The sequence below is a fragment of the Heterodontus francisci genome, chromosome 3, assembly GCF_036365525.1.
Source record: "Heterodontus francisci isolate sHetFra1 chromosome 3, sHetFra1.hap1, whole genome shotgun sequence".
Taxonomy (NCBI): Eukaryota; Metazoa; Chordata; class Chondrichthyes; order Heterodontiformes; family Heterodontidae; genus Heterodontus; species Heterodontus francisci.
The window spans coordinates 87,207,258-87,223,527 of record NC_090373.1 but is presented as its reverse complement, the minus strand read 5'-3'; the positions used below and the strand labels follow the sequence as shown (position 1 = coordinate 87,223,527).

At 42.7% G+C, this 16,270-nt stretch overlaps 1 protein-coding gene across 2 annotated transcripts in view; it reads right to left on the bottom strand.

The window, feature by feature from the left end:
• Positions 1–16,270, bottom strand: part of ift172 (intraflagellar transport 172) — a 183,177-nt gene that overhangs the window by 129,714 nt on the left and 37,193 nt on the right. For both annotated transcript variants that reach the window (XM_068024099.1, XM_068024100.1), the window contains exons 9-14: positions 14,068–14,191; positions 13,690–13,785; positions 5,988–6,149; positions 4,682–4,735; positions 821–924; positions 229–314 (exon numbers count right to left, since the gene is read on the bottom strand). In XM_068024099.1, coding sequence (XP_067880200.1) covers positions 229–314; positions 821–924; positions 4,682–4,735; positions 5,988–6,149; positions 13,690–13,785; positions 14,068–14,191 — 626 coding nt within the window. The remainder of the gene's footprint in view (positions 1–228; positions 315–820; positions 925–4,681; positions 4,736–5,987; positions 6,150–13,689; positions 13,786–14,067; positions 14,192–16,270) is intronic.

Sequence of the window (16,270 nt, the reverse complement as noted above, 5' to 3'; positions counted from 1 at the left end):
GGACTGAATTTATAGCGTAGAATCTATGATGAAGAAAAAGCATGTGGAAGTAATGGGCCTGATAGGCCAAACAGCCAATTCTTCATATTTCACTTGCATCATTTTAAATGCAGGCCATCATTTTAATAAAACAGTCATGCACTCATTGAAACAAATATGAAATAACCCTGAAATAAAGTGCAGTTGATTAGTTATCATGCCATAATTTATACTTTATGTAGAACCTACCAACTGCTATGGTCTTAATATCTACCAGATATGCCAGTTTCTTATTGTCTTCTACCCCACTTTGTTTGCGTTCATTCAGCCGAACACTATCAAAGAAAGCAAAAGAGAGAAACAATTTATTTCAGTCTAGAACTGTTCACAAATCATGGTCAGAAACTCTTATCTTCTATAATCACTTGCATTAATAATGTCAATTTTACATCATGTGTATTTTCAACATTTGGTGGCATTTACACAGCCATTAACACTTCAAAGATAAAGCAGCAGCTGCAAATTTCAGAAGTATACTTTCCAAGGGAGGCAGAAACATCAACCAGCTAACCAATAAAGCGGCAGCTGTATCAATTCAGAGCAAGATGTTAAACAAAAATGGCCAAGATCCCAGCTCATTCATATTAACCTTCATTGTACGATTTACTTCCAACCAGCCAGAACGGTTAGTTAAAGTTCTGGAGGTTAAAAGATTCTCTGGAAAAGTTAAAAGATCTAATAATTCATTACCTTATGTTCCCAGATAGAGATACAAATTAGCACAGGTAATTTAATAAGACAAAACAGAAACCCCAGGGTTAAAAATCTATGTAAGTCACACCTGATTAAGTGAGGATTCATGAACTCTGTTCTAACAGATCCCAAAATGTCATTGTTGCCATATTCCACAAGTGTCAATTCACCAGCATTGAAGATCATGCACACCTGTAAAAAAAAGTACTTTAAACATTAACTACACATCTTCCAATATTGGATGAAAAAATACTGATTCCTACAACAAAATGTTTTACAGTGAAGTGTTAATGTATGGTCGTTGATAAGTCATTGTTGTACATGTGTAAAAGCCAAACTTTGATCACCATGACCATGTTTGGCAGGATAAAAGCCAAAGCTGTGAGCTGTCCCATGGTATAGTTCATCTACTCCGGCAGTTGAAGTGCCGATTGCAGATATTTTGCCAGGAATCCCTCCATCTAATTTGAATTGGCTGTTGGCACATGAAAAACTTTCGTAGAGAGCATGACCTGCAGCATACTTGGCTGAATGTAGCAGCTCACCATTAAAAGGGAAGTACCGGTGATAGCAGAATGATGGACTTATTCTTCACAATGGCAACTTGGAAGTTTACTGCAGAGGAGGCTGTTTGCCACACATCTGCACACACTTCTTGTGAGGTCAGTCAAGCATAACACATAAAATAACACATGTGAGTATACAGAAGCAATATAATTGGATTTTTGGAAAAAACTTTAATAAGGTAATTCATCAAAAAGAACTACAGAAAATTAGCATACATGGCATTGGCTGAGACACGACGAATTGCAGCTGGATGACAGGAAGAGAGTCTGTGTAAATGAGAATTACTGTGGATTGGAATGACTGTGGTGATTGACGTCACGCAGGGCTTGGTGCTGGAATTTGCAATGTTAACATTTTCATAAATGATCTGGAAGAAGGTGCTGATAGCATCATCTCAATGTTTGCAAAGGACACCAATATAGTGGAGATGAGGACAAACTATAGTTGGATCTAGAATGCTTGGGAGGTTAGCAAACAATTGATACAAATGGTTTACTACTACAAAAACAAATTGCATCTTTAATTTAGGGTACTTAACAAAGAACAAAGAACAGTACAGCACAGGAACAGGCCATTCGGCCCTCCAAGCCGGCGACGATCTTGATGCCTCCCGAAACTAACACCTTCTGCACTTCCGGGGTCCGTATCCCTCTATTCCCATCCTATTCATGTATTTGTCAAGATGCCTCTTAAACGTCTCTATGGTACCTGCTTCCACCACCTCCCCCGGCAACAAGTTCCAGGCACTCACCACCCTCTGTGTAAAGAACTTGCCTCGCACATCCCCTCTAAACTTTGCCCCTCGCACCTTAAACCTATGTCCCCGAGTAACTGACTCTTCCACCCTGGGAAAAAGCTTCTGACTATCCACACTGTCCATGCCGCTTATAACTTTGTAAACCTCTAACATGTCGCCCCTCCACCTCCGTCGTTCCAGTGAAAACAATCCGAGTTTATCCAACCTCGCCTCATAGCTAATGCCCTCCAGACCAGGCAACATCCTGGTAAACCTCTTCTGTACCCTCTCCAAAGCCTCCACGTCCTTCTGGTAGTGTGGCGACCAGAATTGCATGCAATTTTCTAAGTGTGGCCTAACTAAAGTTCTGTACAGCTGCAGCATGACTTGCCTATTTTTATACTCTATGCCCCGACCGATGAAGGCAAGCATGCCGTATGCCTTTTTGACTACCTTATCCACCTGCATTGCCACTTTCAGTGACCTGTGGACCTGTACGCCCAGATCTCTCTGCCTGTCAATACTCCTAAGGGTTCTGCCATTTACTGTATACTTCCCACCTGCATTAGACCTTCCAAAATGCATTACCTCACATTTGTCCGAATTAAACTCCATCTGCCATTTCTCCGCCCAAGTCTCCAACCGATCTATATCCTGCTGTATCCTCTGACAATCCTCATCACTGTCCGCAACTCCACCAACCTTTGGGTCGTCCACAAACTTGCTAATCAGACCAGCTACATTTTCCTCCAAATCATTTATATATACTACAAACAGCAAAGGTCCCAGCACTGATCCCTGCGGAACACCACTAGTCACAGCCCTCCATTCAGAAAAGCACCCTTCCACTGCTACCCTCTGTCTTCTATGACCGAGCCAGTTCTGTATCCATCTTGCCAGCTCCCCTCTGATCCCATGTGACTTCACCTTTTGTATCAGTCTGCCATGATGGACCTTGTCAAAGGCTTTACTGAAGTCCATATAGATAACATCCACTGCCCTTCCTTCATCAATCATCTTTGTCATTTCCTCAAAAAACTCAATCAAATTAGTGAGACACGACCTCCCCTTCACAAAACCATGCTGCCTCTCGCTAATACGTCCATTTGTTTCCAAATGGGAGTAAATCCTGTCCTGAGGAATCCTCTCTAATAGTTTCCCTACCATTGACGTAAGGCTCACCGGCCTATAATTTCCTGGATTATCCTTGCTACCCTTCTTAAACAAAGGAACAACATTGGCTACTCTCCAGTCCTCTGGGACCTCACCTGTAGCCAATGAGGATGCAAAAATTTCTGTCAAGGCCCCAGCAATTTCTTCCCTTGCCTCCCTCAGTATTCTGGGGTAGATTCCATCAGGCCCTGGGGATTTATTGACCTTAATGCTTTGCAAGACACCCAACACCTCCTCCTTTTTGATAATGAGATGACTGAGACTATCTACACTCCCTTTCCTAGGCTCATCATCCACCAAGTCCTTCTCCTTGGTGAATACTGATGCAAAGTACTCATTTAGTACCTCACCCATTTCCTCTGGCTCCACACATAGATTCCCTTCTCTGTCCTTGAGTGGGCCAACCCTTTCCCTGGTTACCCTCTTGCTCTTTATATATGTATAAAAAGCCTTGGGATTTTCCTTAATCCTGTATGCCAATGACTTCTCATAACCCCTTTTAGCCATCCTGACTCCTTGCTTAAGTTCCTTCCTACTGTCTTTATATTCCTCAAGGGATTCGTCTGTTCCTAGCCTTCCAGCCCTTACGAATGCTTCCTTTTTCTTTTTGACGAGGCTCACAATATCCCGCGTTATCCAAGGTTTCTGAAACTTGCCAAACTTATCCTTCTTCCTCACAGGAACATGTTGGTCCTGGATTTTAATCAACTGACGTTTGAAAGACTCCCACATGTCAGATGTTGATTTACCCTCAAACAGCCGCCCCCAATCTAAATTCTTCAGTTCCTGCCTAATATTGTTATAATTAGCCTTCCCCCAATTTAAGACCTTCACCCGAGGACTACTCTTATCCTTATCCACAAGTACCTTAAAACTTATGGAATTATGGTCACTGTTCCCGAAAATGACAACAGCAGCCAAAAATATTTTTTTTCAAATTAGTGGAAAACATTAAATGAGAAAAAGGCAGAACCACCCAGCAAAATCAACAACTGAATGGAAAACAATTCTACAAAATGTAATGGTAAACACAAAAAAAAACACTTAAAAGCAGGTCCCCAGATTCCTGCTGCAGCCATTTAATTTGGGCAAGATGCATGTTGTGAGCGAAGCCATCCTTGAAGGTGTGAAATTCAGAATTGGGTCAAATTTAAGTATATAATCCATGCTGGTAAAGTTTTCGTATGCCAGTAGTACAGCCTTATACGCCGTCAATAACCGAATATCACCAAATTCAGTAAGAAGCAAATTTTTCCTTAAATTACAATTTTCCCTTCATTGTAAGACATATGATAGCACATATTTTACGGTGGAAAATGAACATTTCAACTTAACATTTGGAGGAGCTTCTTCTCATTAAAAGCTTACCAAGAATAGCATGTACCCCTGTTTCATTCATGTAAAGCACAAAATTATATTTTTGTGACCAAACACACATGTAACAGAACATTGTCAAAGTGAAGCAAAACTTACGCTTTCATTATCAAAGTAAAGCTTTTCATTTCCACCTGACCCTTGCCAAGCAACCTAAAATAAAACAGAAGTTACAAACATTTTCTCTTGAAATTAGATTACCAAATTTACTCTGTGGGAGTAAGGTGATTTTGGTGTTTGCAGATACAATACTTCACAAAAAGGTGAACAAAATCTCGCCTTGGAATCACCACTTGCAATATTTGTGTGCAAACACTTAACAAGTTTGTATGAAGTTCCTGTTTAAAGTAAACAGTGATTGCCTTATTTGAGAAAGTGAACAGCGGAATTTCATATCCAATAAACATTCATATGCCAATAATGTACCACATAATTGTAAATCCTAAATAAATAGTTAATTTATAGTTAATTCTTTTTCTTCCTTGCAATTACACCTTTCCAAGGATGACACAATAGACAAGTGACTTGTTCAATCAAAGTTACTCTGGTATTGGCCACCATAATTTGCACAACAACCTCGAAGGTTAAGCTGCCCTCCTTCCAAGCAGCTGTTTCAGCTAAAATCACAAACTTAGCAATGTAGGAAAATCACAGATATGAACCCATTCCTAGCACTTTGTGGTACAGCCTATTAGTATAATGTCACTGATCTGAAACACTGAAAGAAATGTATTCCTTCTTGGAATACTAGAACCATCCCTGAAAATTACTCTTGTAATACTGTTGTAAATGAGCCTGTTTAATTCAGCCACAGTCTCAACTCTCTATTTCAATCCAGTTACCCATGTGAAAAATCATCCGCGTGAACACGGACTGAGAAAAGAATCAGGTTCAGTTGTGATGCCCTTTATAGTTAAATATCCTGCTAGCCTCACAAGGATGGAGTGACAAATGGCTGCTGGTTCCCATGGAACTGCAACCCAGCAATGAGAATCTTCAGAAGAGGGCTGAAAATTTGGAAGATAAATTTTTTAAAAATGAAGAGACATTCTAGGCTCGCTCAGGAACCACACAGTCACGGAAGTACACTGCACCTAGTAAGTCTGAGAAAAAGCAACATGTCCTGGGTCATTAACATGAATAGGCACATCCCCTGTGTAAGCCCACACTCGACAGGGTGTTCAGCTGGGTACAGGGTTGGAATTAAGAGTATGGCAGACCTCCTAGCCTTAGACCCAATGATCTTGAAAAGAAAAAGAACCTAATGTCAATACCAAACTATTCTTGGTGCGCATTTTGAGGAAAAAGGCAAGTAATGCAGATTGAAAGGAAATATACTCCTCAAGCTTTAAAAACAAATTGGTAAATATAAAAATCAAGGCAGACATTTGAAGTTGCAAGGTACCTCACTAAGTTTGTTGGTTGCCAAGTCTCCTAGAAGTAACGTGTCAGTGCTATGAGCCACCAGGTATCGATCTTTTCCCATAATCTTCACTTCATCGATTTCATACCCATAGTGAGACTTCAGCACTACCCTGGTACCAGTTGAAAGGTTCCTTACTATAACCTGATTGGAAAAAAAGGCAATAATGTCTGTCCCTAGTTTCTTTTATTCGCATAATTTTATGATGTATTTAAAATAAGCAGGTGTCTTCACAGGTCACAGTAATATAAAATATAGTCCAGTTTATACTATTCATTGGGATTCATTGGATAGATGTAGCAAATCAAGGAGTAGAGTCAAGGCAAGACAGCAGAATAGTAATATGGGAAATGAAGGTCAGAGAATGGTAGGAAGGGACAGAGAGAAAAAACCTAAGACCACATCGACAGTCAAGATTAGATGTTACAAAGATAACAAAAAGACAAAACTAAAGGCTCTGTATCTGAATGCACATAGCGTTCATAACAAAGTAGATGAACTGAGCGCACATTGAGGTAAATAAATATGATCTGATAGCCATTACGGAGACATGGCTACAGGATGACAAGGATTGGGTCCTGAATATTGAGGGGTATATGACATTCAAGAAGATTAGGAAGCTAGGTAAAGGTAGAGGGGTAGCACAATTAATCAAGGGTGGCATTGGTTCAATAGCTGGAGATGATTTTGGTTTAGGAGATCAGGATGTAGAATCGGTTTAGGTGGCGATGAGGAATAATAGGGAAAAGAAGTCACTGGTGGAAGTGGTCTACAGGCCCCCGAACAGTACTCACAACATAGGACAAAGGATACAAGAAGACATATTGGATGCTTATGATAAAGGGACGGCAATAAGCATGGGTGATTTTAATCTACATATAAACTGGAAAAATCAGATTGGCAATAGTAGCCTGTATGAGGAGTTCATAGAATGCTTTCTAGATAGTTTCTTAGAGCAGCACGTTCTGGAACCAACCGGAGAGCAGTTTATATTAAACTTGGTATTGTGTAATGTGACAGGATTAATTAATGACCTCAGAGTAAATGGATCTCTGGGTATCAGCAACCACAATAATTTTACATCCAGTTTGAAAGAGAGAAGAGTGGGTCTAAGATTAGTATTTTAAACTTAAATAACAGCAACTATGTGGGCATGAAAGCTGAGCAAGCTGAAGTGAACTGGGTTATTAAGCTAGGAGATAGATCAATAGAGAAGCAGTGACAGACAGTTAAGGAGATATTTCAGAATACTACAAAGAAAAATTCTAAGAGGAGGACCCATCATCCGAGTTTAACTAAAGAAGTTATGGAAAGTATCAAATTTGAGGAAAATGTAGAAAATTGTGCAAAGATGAGTGGCAGGTCAGATGATTGGTCAGAACATAAAGAACAGCAGAGAATGACTGAAAGGTTAATCAGGAGAAAGAAATTGGAGTAGGACAGGAAGCCAGCTAGAAATGTAAAAACAGATAGTAAGAGTTTCTACTGGTATTTAAAAAGGAAAAAAGAGTAAGTAAAGTAAGTGTTGGTCATCCAGAGAATGAGAATGGGGAGTTAATAGCAGATAATAAGGAAATGGTGGAAGAAATGAACAAATATTTTGCTTCTGTCTTCACTGTAGAGGATACAAAAAACATTCCGGTAATAGCTGTAAATCAGGAGGTGGAAGGAAGAGAGGAACATGGTGAAATTACAATCACAGGGAGGCAGTACTGAGAAAACTGATGGAGCTGTGGGCTGACAAGTCCCTGGGTCCTGATAGGTTTCATCCTAAGATATGAAAAGAGGTGGCCAATGAGGTAGATGAGTTGGTGTTAATTTTTCAAAATTCGCTAGATTCTAGAACGGTTCCATCAGACTGGAAAGTAGTGATTGTAACCCCTCTATTCAAGGAGGAGGGGAGGCAGAAAATGGGTAACTATAGGCCAATTAGCTTGACGTCTGTTGTGGCAAAGGTGTTAGAATCGATCATTAAGGAGGCTGTAGCTGGGCACTTAGAAAAATTCAAGGTAATCGGGAATAGTCAGCATGGTTTTGTGAAAGTGAAATCATGTTTAACCAATTTATTGGAGTTCTTTGAAGGAGTAACATGTGCCGTGGATAAAGGGGAGCCCATTGATGTACTGTACTTGGATTTCCAGAAGGCATTTGACAAGGTGCCATATAAAAGGTTATTGTGCAAAGTAGGAACTCATGGTGCAGTGGGTAACATATTAGAAGATATGGATAGAAGATTGGCTGGCTGGCAGAAAACAGAGAGTATGCAAAATGGGTCCTTTTCTGACTGGCAGGATGTGACGAGTGGAGTCCCACAGGGGTCTGAACTGGGGCCTCAACCTTTTGCAATTTTTATCAAGGCTGCATTTGCTGACAGGTGGCACTGCACTGGCACATGTGCAAATGCAGCCTGTTCAACTAAAACGTCACAGTCAGCGACGTTCAGGCCGCTGTCAGGACTAAAGATGGCGCTGCTCAAATAAGGCGGCTGGCTGGGGAATGGCCGGAGAGCGCGGGCAGGGGGGGGGGGGGGAAATGACCGGAGAGATCGGGGGGAGGGGGAGGCGCGGAATTGCCTGAGAGAGTGGGCGGGGGGGGCTGTCTCCCCACTTCTCCGCTTGCTCTCTCTCCGGCGTTATGCGATAACCTCATCTGCGCATGCGTGTACCAGACCTGGCAATTTACGCGATGACACCATCCGCGCATGCGCAAACCGTTCCTGGCAAAGCAGAACGCAGCGCACGCACAGACAGCAGGAGCCCGTTTGCGCATGTGCGCAAGTTGGCGCAGTTGGATGACATTACCAGCCGACTGCGTTGTCAAAAATCACTTTGTTATATCAATGACTTAGATGAAGGGAGCGATGGCATGGTAGCTAAATTTGCAGATGACACAAAGCTAGGTAGGAAAGTATGTTGCGAAGAAGACATAAGGAGGTTGCAGACCGATATAGATAGGTTGAGTGAGTGGGCAAAAATCTGGCATATGGAGTATAATGTGGGAAAATGGGATGTTGTTCACTTTGGCAGGAAAAATAAAAAAGCAGAGTATTATTTCAACAGAGAACGACTGCAGAATTCCAAGGTGCTGAGGGATCTAGGTGTTCTAGTGCATGTCACAAAAAGTTAAAATGCAGGTACAGCAAGTCATAAAGAAGGCTAATGGAATGCTATCCTTTATTACGAGAGGAATTGAAAATAAAAGTAAGGAAGCTATGCTTCAGTTGTTCAGGGCATTGGTGAGACCACATCTCGAATACTGTGTGCAGTTTTGATCTCCTTATTTAAGGAAGGATGTAAATGCTTTGGAGGCAGTTCAGAGGAGCTTTACTAGATTGATACCTGGAATGAGCAGGTTTCCTTATGAGGAAAGGTTGGACAGACTGGGCTTGTTTTCACTGGAGTTTAGAAGAGGGAGGGGAGACTTGATTGAAGTATTAAAGATCCTGAACGGTCTTGACAAAGTGGATGTGGAAAGGATGTTTCCTTTTGTGGGTGAGTCCAGAACTAGGGGGCACTGTTTTAAAATTAGGGGTCGCCCTTTTAGGACAGAGATGAGGAGAAATGTTTTCTCTCAGAAGGTTGTGCCACTTTGGAACTCTCTGCCTCAGAAGATGGTGGAGGCGGGGTAACTGAATATTTTTAAGACAGAGGTAGATAGATTCTTGTTAGGCAAGGGAATCAAAGGTTATTGGAGGTAGATGGGAATGTGGAATTCGAGACACAAACAGATCAGCCATGATCTTACTGAATGGCGGAGCAGGCCCGAGGAGCCGAATGGCCTACTTCTGCTCCTAATTTGTGTGTTTGTATGACATTTAATAACTTCAAAGGCATGATTCATAGGACCTAATGTAAGGTAATACTTTAGGATGCAAAATTGGAATTAATCACAATCACAAAGTCGCAGTACAAACGTTAGGTCCCAAGAATCATGGGAGGGTGGAGGAAAGGAAAAAGGAAAAAACAAAAAACAAATTTGGCAGCAAATTCACATACAGTAAGCTCCCACAAACAGTAATGTGATAATGACCAAATAATTTGTTTTTGTGATGTTGATTGAGGGATAAATATTGGCTGGGACACCGGGGACAGCTCCCCTGCTCTTCTTCCTAATAGTGCCATGGGATCTTTTACATTCCCCTGAGAGAGCAGACAGGACCTTAGTTTGATGTCTCATCCAAATGATGGCACCGTCAACAGTGCAGCATTGCAGTATTGCACTGGAATGTCAGCCTAGATTTTTGTGCTTAAGTTATTGAAAGAGTGGTAACTATTAGGCTGGGTATAAACAAAATCTACATGAAAATTAACATGTTTCAAAAATAATCATTTCAAAGGACAATGTGAGGGGAAGAGGCTTGACTAATTACATCTTTTATAAATCAACGAATTTTATGTTAAAACTATTTGTAATGTACAACTACTTCTATTCATTTATTTATACACAAATTCAAAAACTCTTCTTCTTCTTTGGCATCCTTGTCTCGAGAGACAATGGGTAAGCTCCTGGAGGTGGTCAGTGGTTTGTGAAGCAGCGCCTGGAGTGGCTATAAAGTCCAATTCTAGAGTGACAGACTCTTCCACAGGTGCTGCAGATAAAATTGGTTGTCGGGGCTGTTGCACAGGTGGCTCTCCCCTTGCACTTCTGTCTTTTTTCCTGCCAACTGCTAAGTCTCTTGGACTCGCCACACTTTAGTCCCGCCTTTATGGCTGCCCGCCAGCTCTGGCGATCACTGGCAACTGACTCCCATGACTTGTGATCAATGATACAGGACTTCATGCCGCGGTTGCAGATGTCTTTAAAGTGGAGACATGGACGGCTGGTAGGTCTGATACCAGTGACAAGCTCGCTGTACAATGTGTCCTTGGGGGTCCTGCCATCTTCCATGCGGCTCACATGGCCAAGCCATCTCAAGCACTGCTGGCTCAGTAGGGTATATATTCTGGGGATGTTGGCTGCCTCGAGGACTTTTGCGTTGGAGATACAGTCCTGGCACCTGATGCCAAGGATTCTCCGGAGGCAGCGAAGATGGAATGAATTGAGACGTTGCTCTTGGCTGACATACGTTGTCCAGGCCTCGGTGTCATAGAGCAAGGTACTGAGGACACAGGCTTGATACACTCGGACTTCTGTGTTCCGTGTCAGTGCGCCATTTTCCCACAGTCTCTTGGCCAGTCTGGACATAGAAGTGGAAGCCTTTCCCATGCGCTTGTTGATTTCTGCATCGAGAGACAGGTTACTGGTGATAGTTGAGCCTAGGTAGGTAAACTCTTGAACCACTTCCAGAGCGTGGGCGCCGATATTGATGGATGGAGCATTTCTGATGTCCTGTCCCATGATGTTCGTTTTCTTGAGGCTGATGGTGAGGCCAAATTTGTTGCAGGCAGCTGCAATCCTATCGATGAGTCTCTGCAGACACTCTTCAGTTTGGGATGTTAATGCAGCATCGTCAGCAAAGAGGACTTCCCTGATGAGGACTTTCCATACTTTGGTCTTCGCTCCTAGACGGGCAAGGTTGAACAACCTGCCATCTGATCTTGTGTGGAGGAAAATTCCTTCTTCTGAAGACTTGAACGCATGTGAGAGCAGCAGGGAGAAGAAGATCCCAAACAGTGTAGGCGCGAGAACACAGCCCTGTTTCATGACACTCAGGATAGGAAAGGGGTCTGATGAGGCGCCGCTGTGTTGAATTGTGCCTTTCATATTGCCATGGAATGAGGTGATGATACTTAGTAGCTTTGGCGGACATCTGATCTTTGCTAGTAGTCTGAAGAGACCACGTCTGCTGACGAGGTCAAAGGCTTTGGTGAGATCCATGAAAGCAACGTAGAGGGGCATCTGTTGTTCGCGGCATTTCTCCTGTAGCTGGCGAATTGAGAACAGCATGTCAATGGTGGATCTCTGCTCGAAAGCCACACTGTGCCTCAGGGTGGACATGCTCAGCCAGCTTCTGGAGCCTGTTTAAAGCGACTCGAGCGAAGACTTTCCCCACTATGCTGAGCAGGGAGATTCCACGGTAGTTGTTGCAGTCACCACGGTCACCCTTGTTCTTATAGAGGGTGATAATATTGGCATCGCGCATGTCTTGTGGTACTGTTCCCTCATCCCAGCACAGGCAAAGCAGTTCGTAGAGTGCTGAAAGTATAGCAGGCTTGGCACTCTTGATTATTTCAGGGGTAATGCCGTCCTTCCCAGGGGCTTTCCCACTGGCTAGAGAATCAATGGCATCACTGAGTTCCGATTTTGTTGGCTGTTCATCCAGCTCATCCATGACTGGCAGAGACTGGGCTGCATTGAGGGCGGTCTCAGTGACAACATTTTCCCTGGAGTACAGTTCTAGGTAGTGCTCCACCCAGCGGTCCATTTGCTTGTGTTGGTCAGTGATTGTGTCCCCTGATTTAGACTTGAGGGGGGCGATCGAACTGACGGTTGGCCCATAAGCTCTCTTAATGCCATCATACATTCCTCTGATGTTTCCAGTGTCGGAGGCCAGCTGAATACGACTGCATAGGTGTTGCCAGTAGTCATTTGCGCAGCGCCTGGCTGTTCTTTGTGCAGCGCTTCTGGCTGCTTTAAGTGCTAAAGATGTTAACCCGCTGTGGGCTTTCTTGTAGTTCAACAGTGCAATGCGCTTAGCGGCTATGACAGGTTTCAGCTCTTCAAAGTGAGATTAAAACCAATCTGCGTTCTGCTTCACACGTTTGCCATAGGTGGTCATTGCTGAATCATAGATGGCACCTCTGATGTGGGCCCACTTGGTCTCTGCATCCCCTGTAGGAGTGTTTTGAAGGGCTTTTTCAAGTGAATTTAGAAACTTATGTAACAGCTGTGGAGAAGAGATTCTGCTGGTGTTGATGCGCGGGCGGCCCTTCTGCTTGGAGTGATGTAGCTTCTTTGGTTTGAGTCTAACTTTGCTGCACACCAGGGAGTGGTCGGTGTCGCAGTCCGCACTGTGGAAGCTGCGTGTGATTTGAACGCTGTTTAAAGAGGCTCGCCTTGTGTTGATGAGGTCCAGCTGGTGCCAACAATGTGAACCTGGTGACAGGGTTTAGTATGAAAGAACGAGTTGGTGAAGCAGAGGTTGTGATAGGTGCACAACTCTAGCCGTCTCTGTCCATTCTCATTCATCCTTCCAGTGCCATAGCGCCCAAGGCAGGAGGGTTGTGAGTCATGGTCGGCCCCAACCTGGCATTAAAGTCCCCCAGCAGGAACAGATGTTCGGTATTGTGGATGCTACTAATGATATTATGGAGTTCCTCGTAGAACTGATCTTTAACTTCAGGTGTGGAGCAGAGTGTTGGAGCATAGATGCTGAGTAGGAGTACTGGACCAGAGGCTGAGCAGTCGGATGGACAGTATGCGATCCGAGCCATTTGAAGGTGGCTCTATCATACTGAGCAAGGAGCTTCTGATGGCGAAGCCCACTCCATGCTATCTTGGTTCTTCAGGATCCCTACCCTGCCAGAAGAAGGTGTAGTCTTGCTCTCTTAGAGATCCGTTAGCAGGGAGGCGTGTCTCCTGAAGCGCTGCAATGTCCACATTGAGTCTATTGAACTCGTTGTTAATGATGGCGGTCTTCCGAGAATCGTTGATTTGTGTCTTCCGACAGGCCAGGACACATAGGCCAGGACACCTCTTGTACTACACCATGAATGGTAAAGGGAAGCCAATTTTTGATACCTACCTGACTAAGGCCAACATACGTCATTTCAAATTTGTTCTTGTAGATAGATCTACGCAGACAGCAATCAAACTGTTCCACACCTCCACAAAGAGTGCCCTGTAAATTAAACACATGGGATGCATAATATATTTTTCTTCTGTAATTGTAACAAAAAAGTTGACAAGTATAAAATGCGAAACACTCACCGCTAAATCCGAAAAAAATGAACCAACATAAATATATCCAATAGTAGGAAGTTATACATTTGTCTTAAACTATCCAGAAGGTTAATTATTAAATTATTGCATTTAAGCTTCACGTGTAAAAATGGATTTGTTCAAGTTGTATTTTAAAAGCTCATAAATTGCTTTTGAAGAAGTAGTTTTTTTTAATACTAACCGCACATAGTCTAGAACCATCCTTTTTCCACGCTAAGGCAGTAATAGTGTAAAGATTTGGGATCTCCTTTGGTCGAGACTCATCCCATGCATTTCTACGAGGACTCCAGTTTAGTACTCTGAGCCTGCAAAAATGCACCCTATTTAGGTCATTCACTGCAATTAAATTAGTAACTCACAATGTCCAAAACTTACAGTCAGCTTTTTCTACTTTAAAAAAAATTTTCATAACAAAATTAATAATGTACAAATGACCAGCAAATAACTGTCTCAGATGAAACTGTCTCTACGGAATGGAACTACTGTATCAATTGGATGCAAGACAACATTGAGAAAATGCCCAAGATTAGATTAGTCTGAAAAACTAAGTAAAACATTCTAGCCTAGAGTGTTTGGTGTTCATGGCATGAATCATTTTCTGAAGTGATGTGGGTACACAGTATAAATCATAAGTGTTATCCAGAGAAAATAAATGGGTTGATTGCTTGCCTTGAGCACACTAACATTTATGAAGTTCATTTTTTGCATTTTTAACAAATATCTGTTACCTAGATTGTTGTTCCTTTCGAGATAATTGTTACTGTATAAAGACAATACTGAATGCCACACTATCACACTGTCCCGCAGTATTTAACAGCAAGTGCCGGTTTGCCTATGAGAGCTGGGTAGCATGTTGCATGCAGGAAAAAGTATTAGTAAATTATACAGCTGTAATATACTAAGAGGAAAAATTGCAAATGCAATAATATGAATCATCCCTGTAACAAAAACAATGGGGAGGGGGGGGAATTTTATGCTCTCCCTGCTTCCAAACCCACCACAGGGGACAGCATATCCTGCCACCTCCAAGCCTCTGTCAAAATTAAGTCCGGGGCAGGAAGGTGGTTCATCGGCATCAATTAAGGGCCTCAACTGGCTGCCACAATTAGCTGTGCGGCAGGGGGCCCTGTCACTACATGGGAAGCATGGCACGAAAAACTGTGCAGGTTGCTTTCCGGCTCTGGTGGGGGTGGGTTCCTCATTAAAAGGCACTTAGTGCCTGAACAAGGGACCCGGCATCAGGAATGGGGGGGGGGCACTGAGAGCCATCCCCCTGCCCTTGCTAACAACCCCCCACTACTACCCCCGCCCCCCACGACTCCCACCCTGCGAGACCCCTCCTGCCCTGCCTATGACCCAGGTTCAGCACTGGTCCTGGGCCTTGGGCAAGTGCTCCACCAGCGGCAGCCACCACCTCTGCAGTGGTGTGGCTCAGTGAGAGCAGCCAGTTTCTGATGGCCGGCAGCTCGCCAAGAGTGGGACTTACGTCGCGGGGGTCCTTGATCCCGTGGAAGGCCAGTTGCTGTCCACTTACATGTGCAATTGACACGAGATTCAGTGGTCCTCCCACAGAAAAGGCAATACGGGGTTCTCGGTTTCGCTTTTTCCGGATGTCGAGACCCCCATCGCCAGGACAAAATTACAACCAATGTTTTTTAAACTCATTAAATATTCCCAATAATAGAATTTTAAACGCTTTTTAGTTGAAAGATATGACAAACAAAAATTTGTTTTTTGCTACTAAATTTGTTGTTGCTAAAATCACTGCACTACAGTTAGGAATTCCTGATAACTTCAATCATTAGAAATTGCCTTCCTGATTACTACTGATGTTATGAAGCAGAAAAATGTACTTCAATAAAAGACTACAAGTACAACATTATGAACTTAGATCAATTTAATTCAAATATATTGGTCCAAATTTGTTGGGATAGGCCAACAAACAGCACCCATTGTTGGTTGGACTTGTCCTTGTCCATTTATTGGCAATAATGTTAGAAATATGCTTAGAATAATAATATATTTAGTAGTCAGCCTGAAATAGGTAAAGGAATAGGTTAGTTTTCTTTTACTGGAATCTGCTTAAAGTTTTGTTTCCCTAGAAAAAAAGCTCGTGGAACGATTATTCTTAGGTGATGATAGCTGTACCTAGCCCGGGAAAGGACAATGGTCAGACGAGGCCTCTGTTATCGTGGGAAAACAACTGGGTGGATACTTAAAACAAATAACCATACTATAAAACTGTGTTGAGCTTTACATTTAACCTTGCCTAATAAGATGCTAGCTGAAATATGTAAGTTAATTAGTGTGTGGAAGTAGAATATAAGTTACTTCAGTGAACAACACTATGATTCAATAGTCTGATAAGAAATAAGAACAGCTGA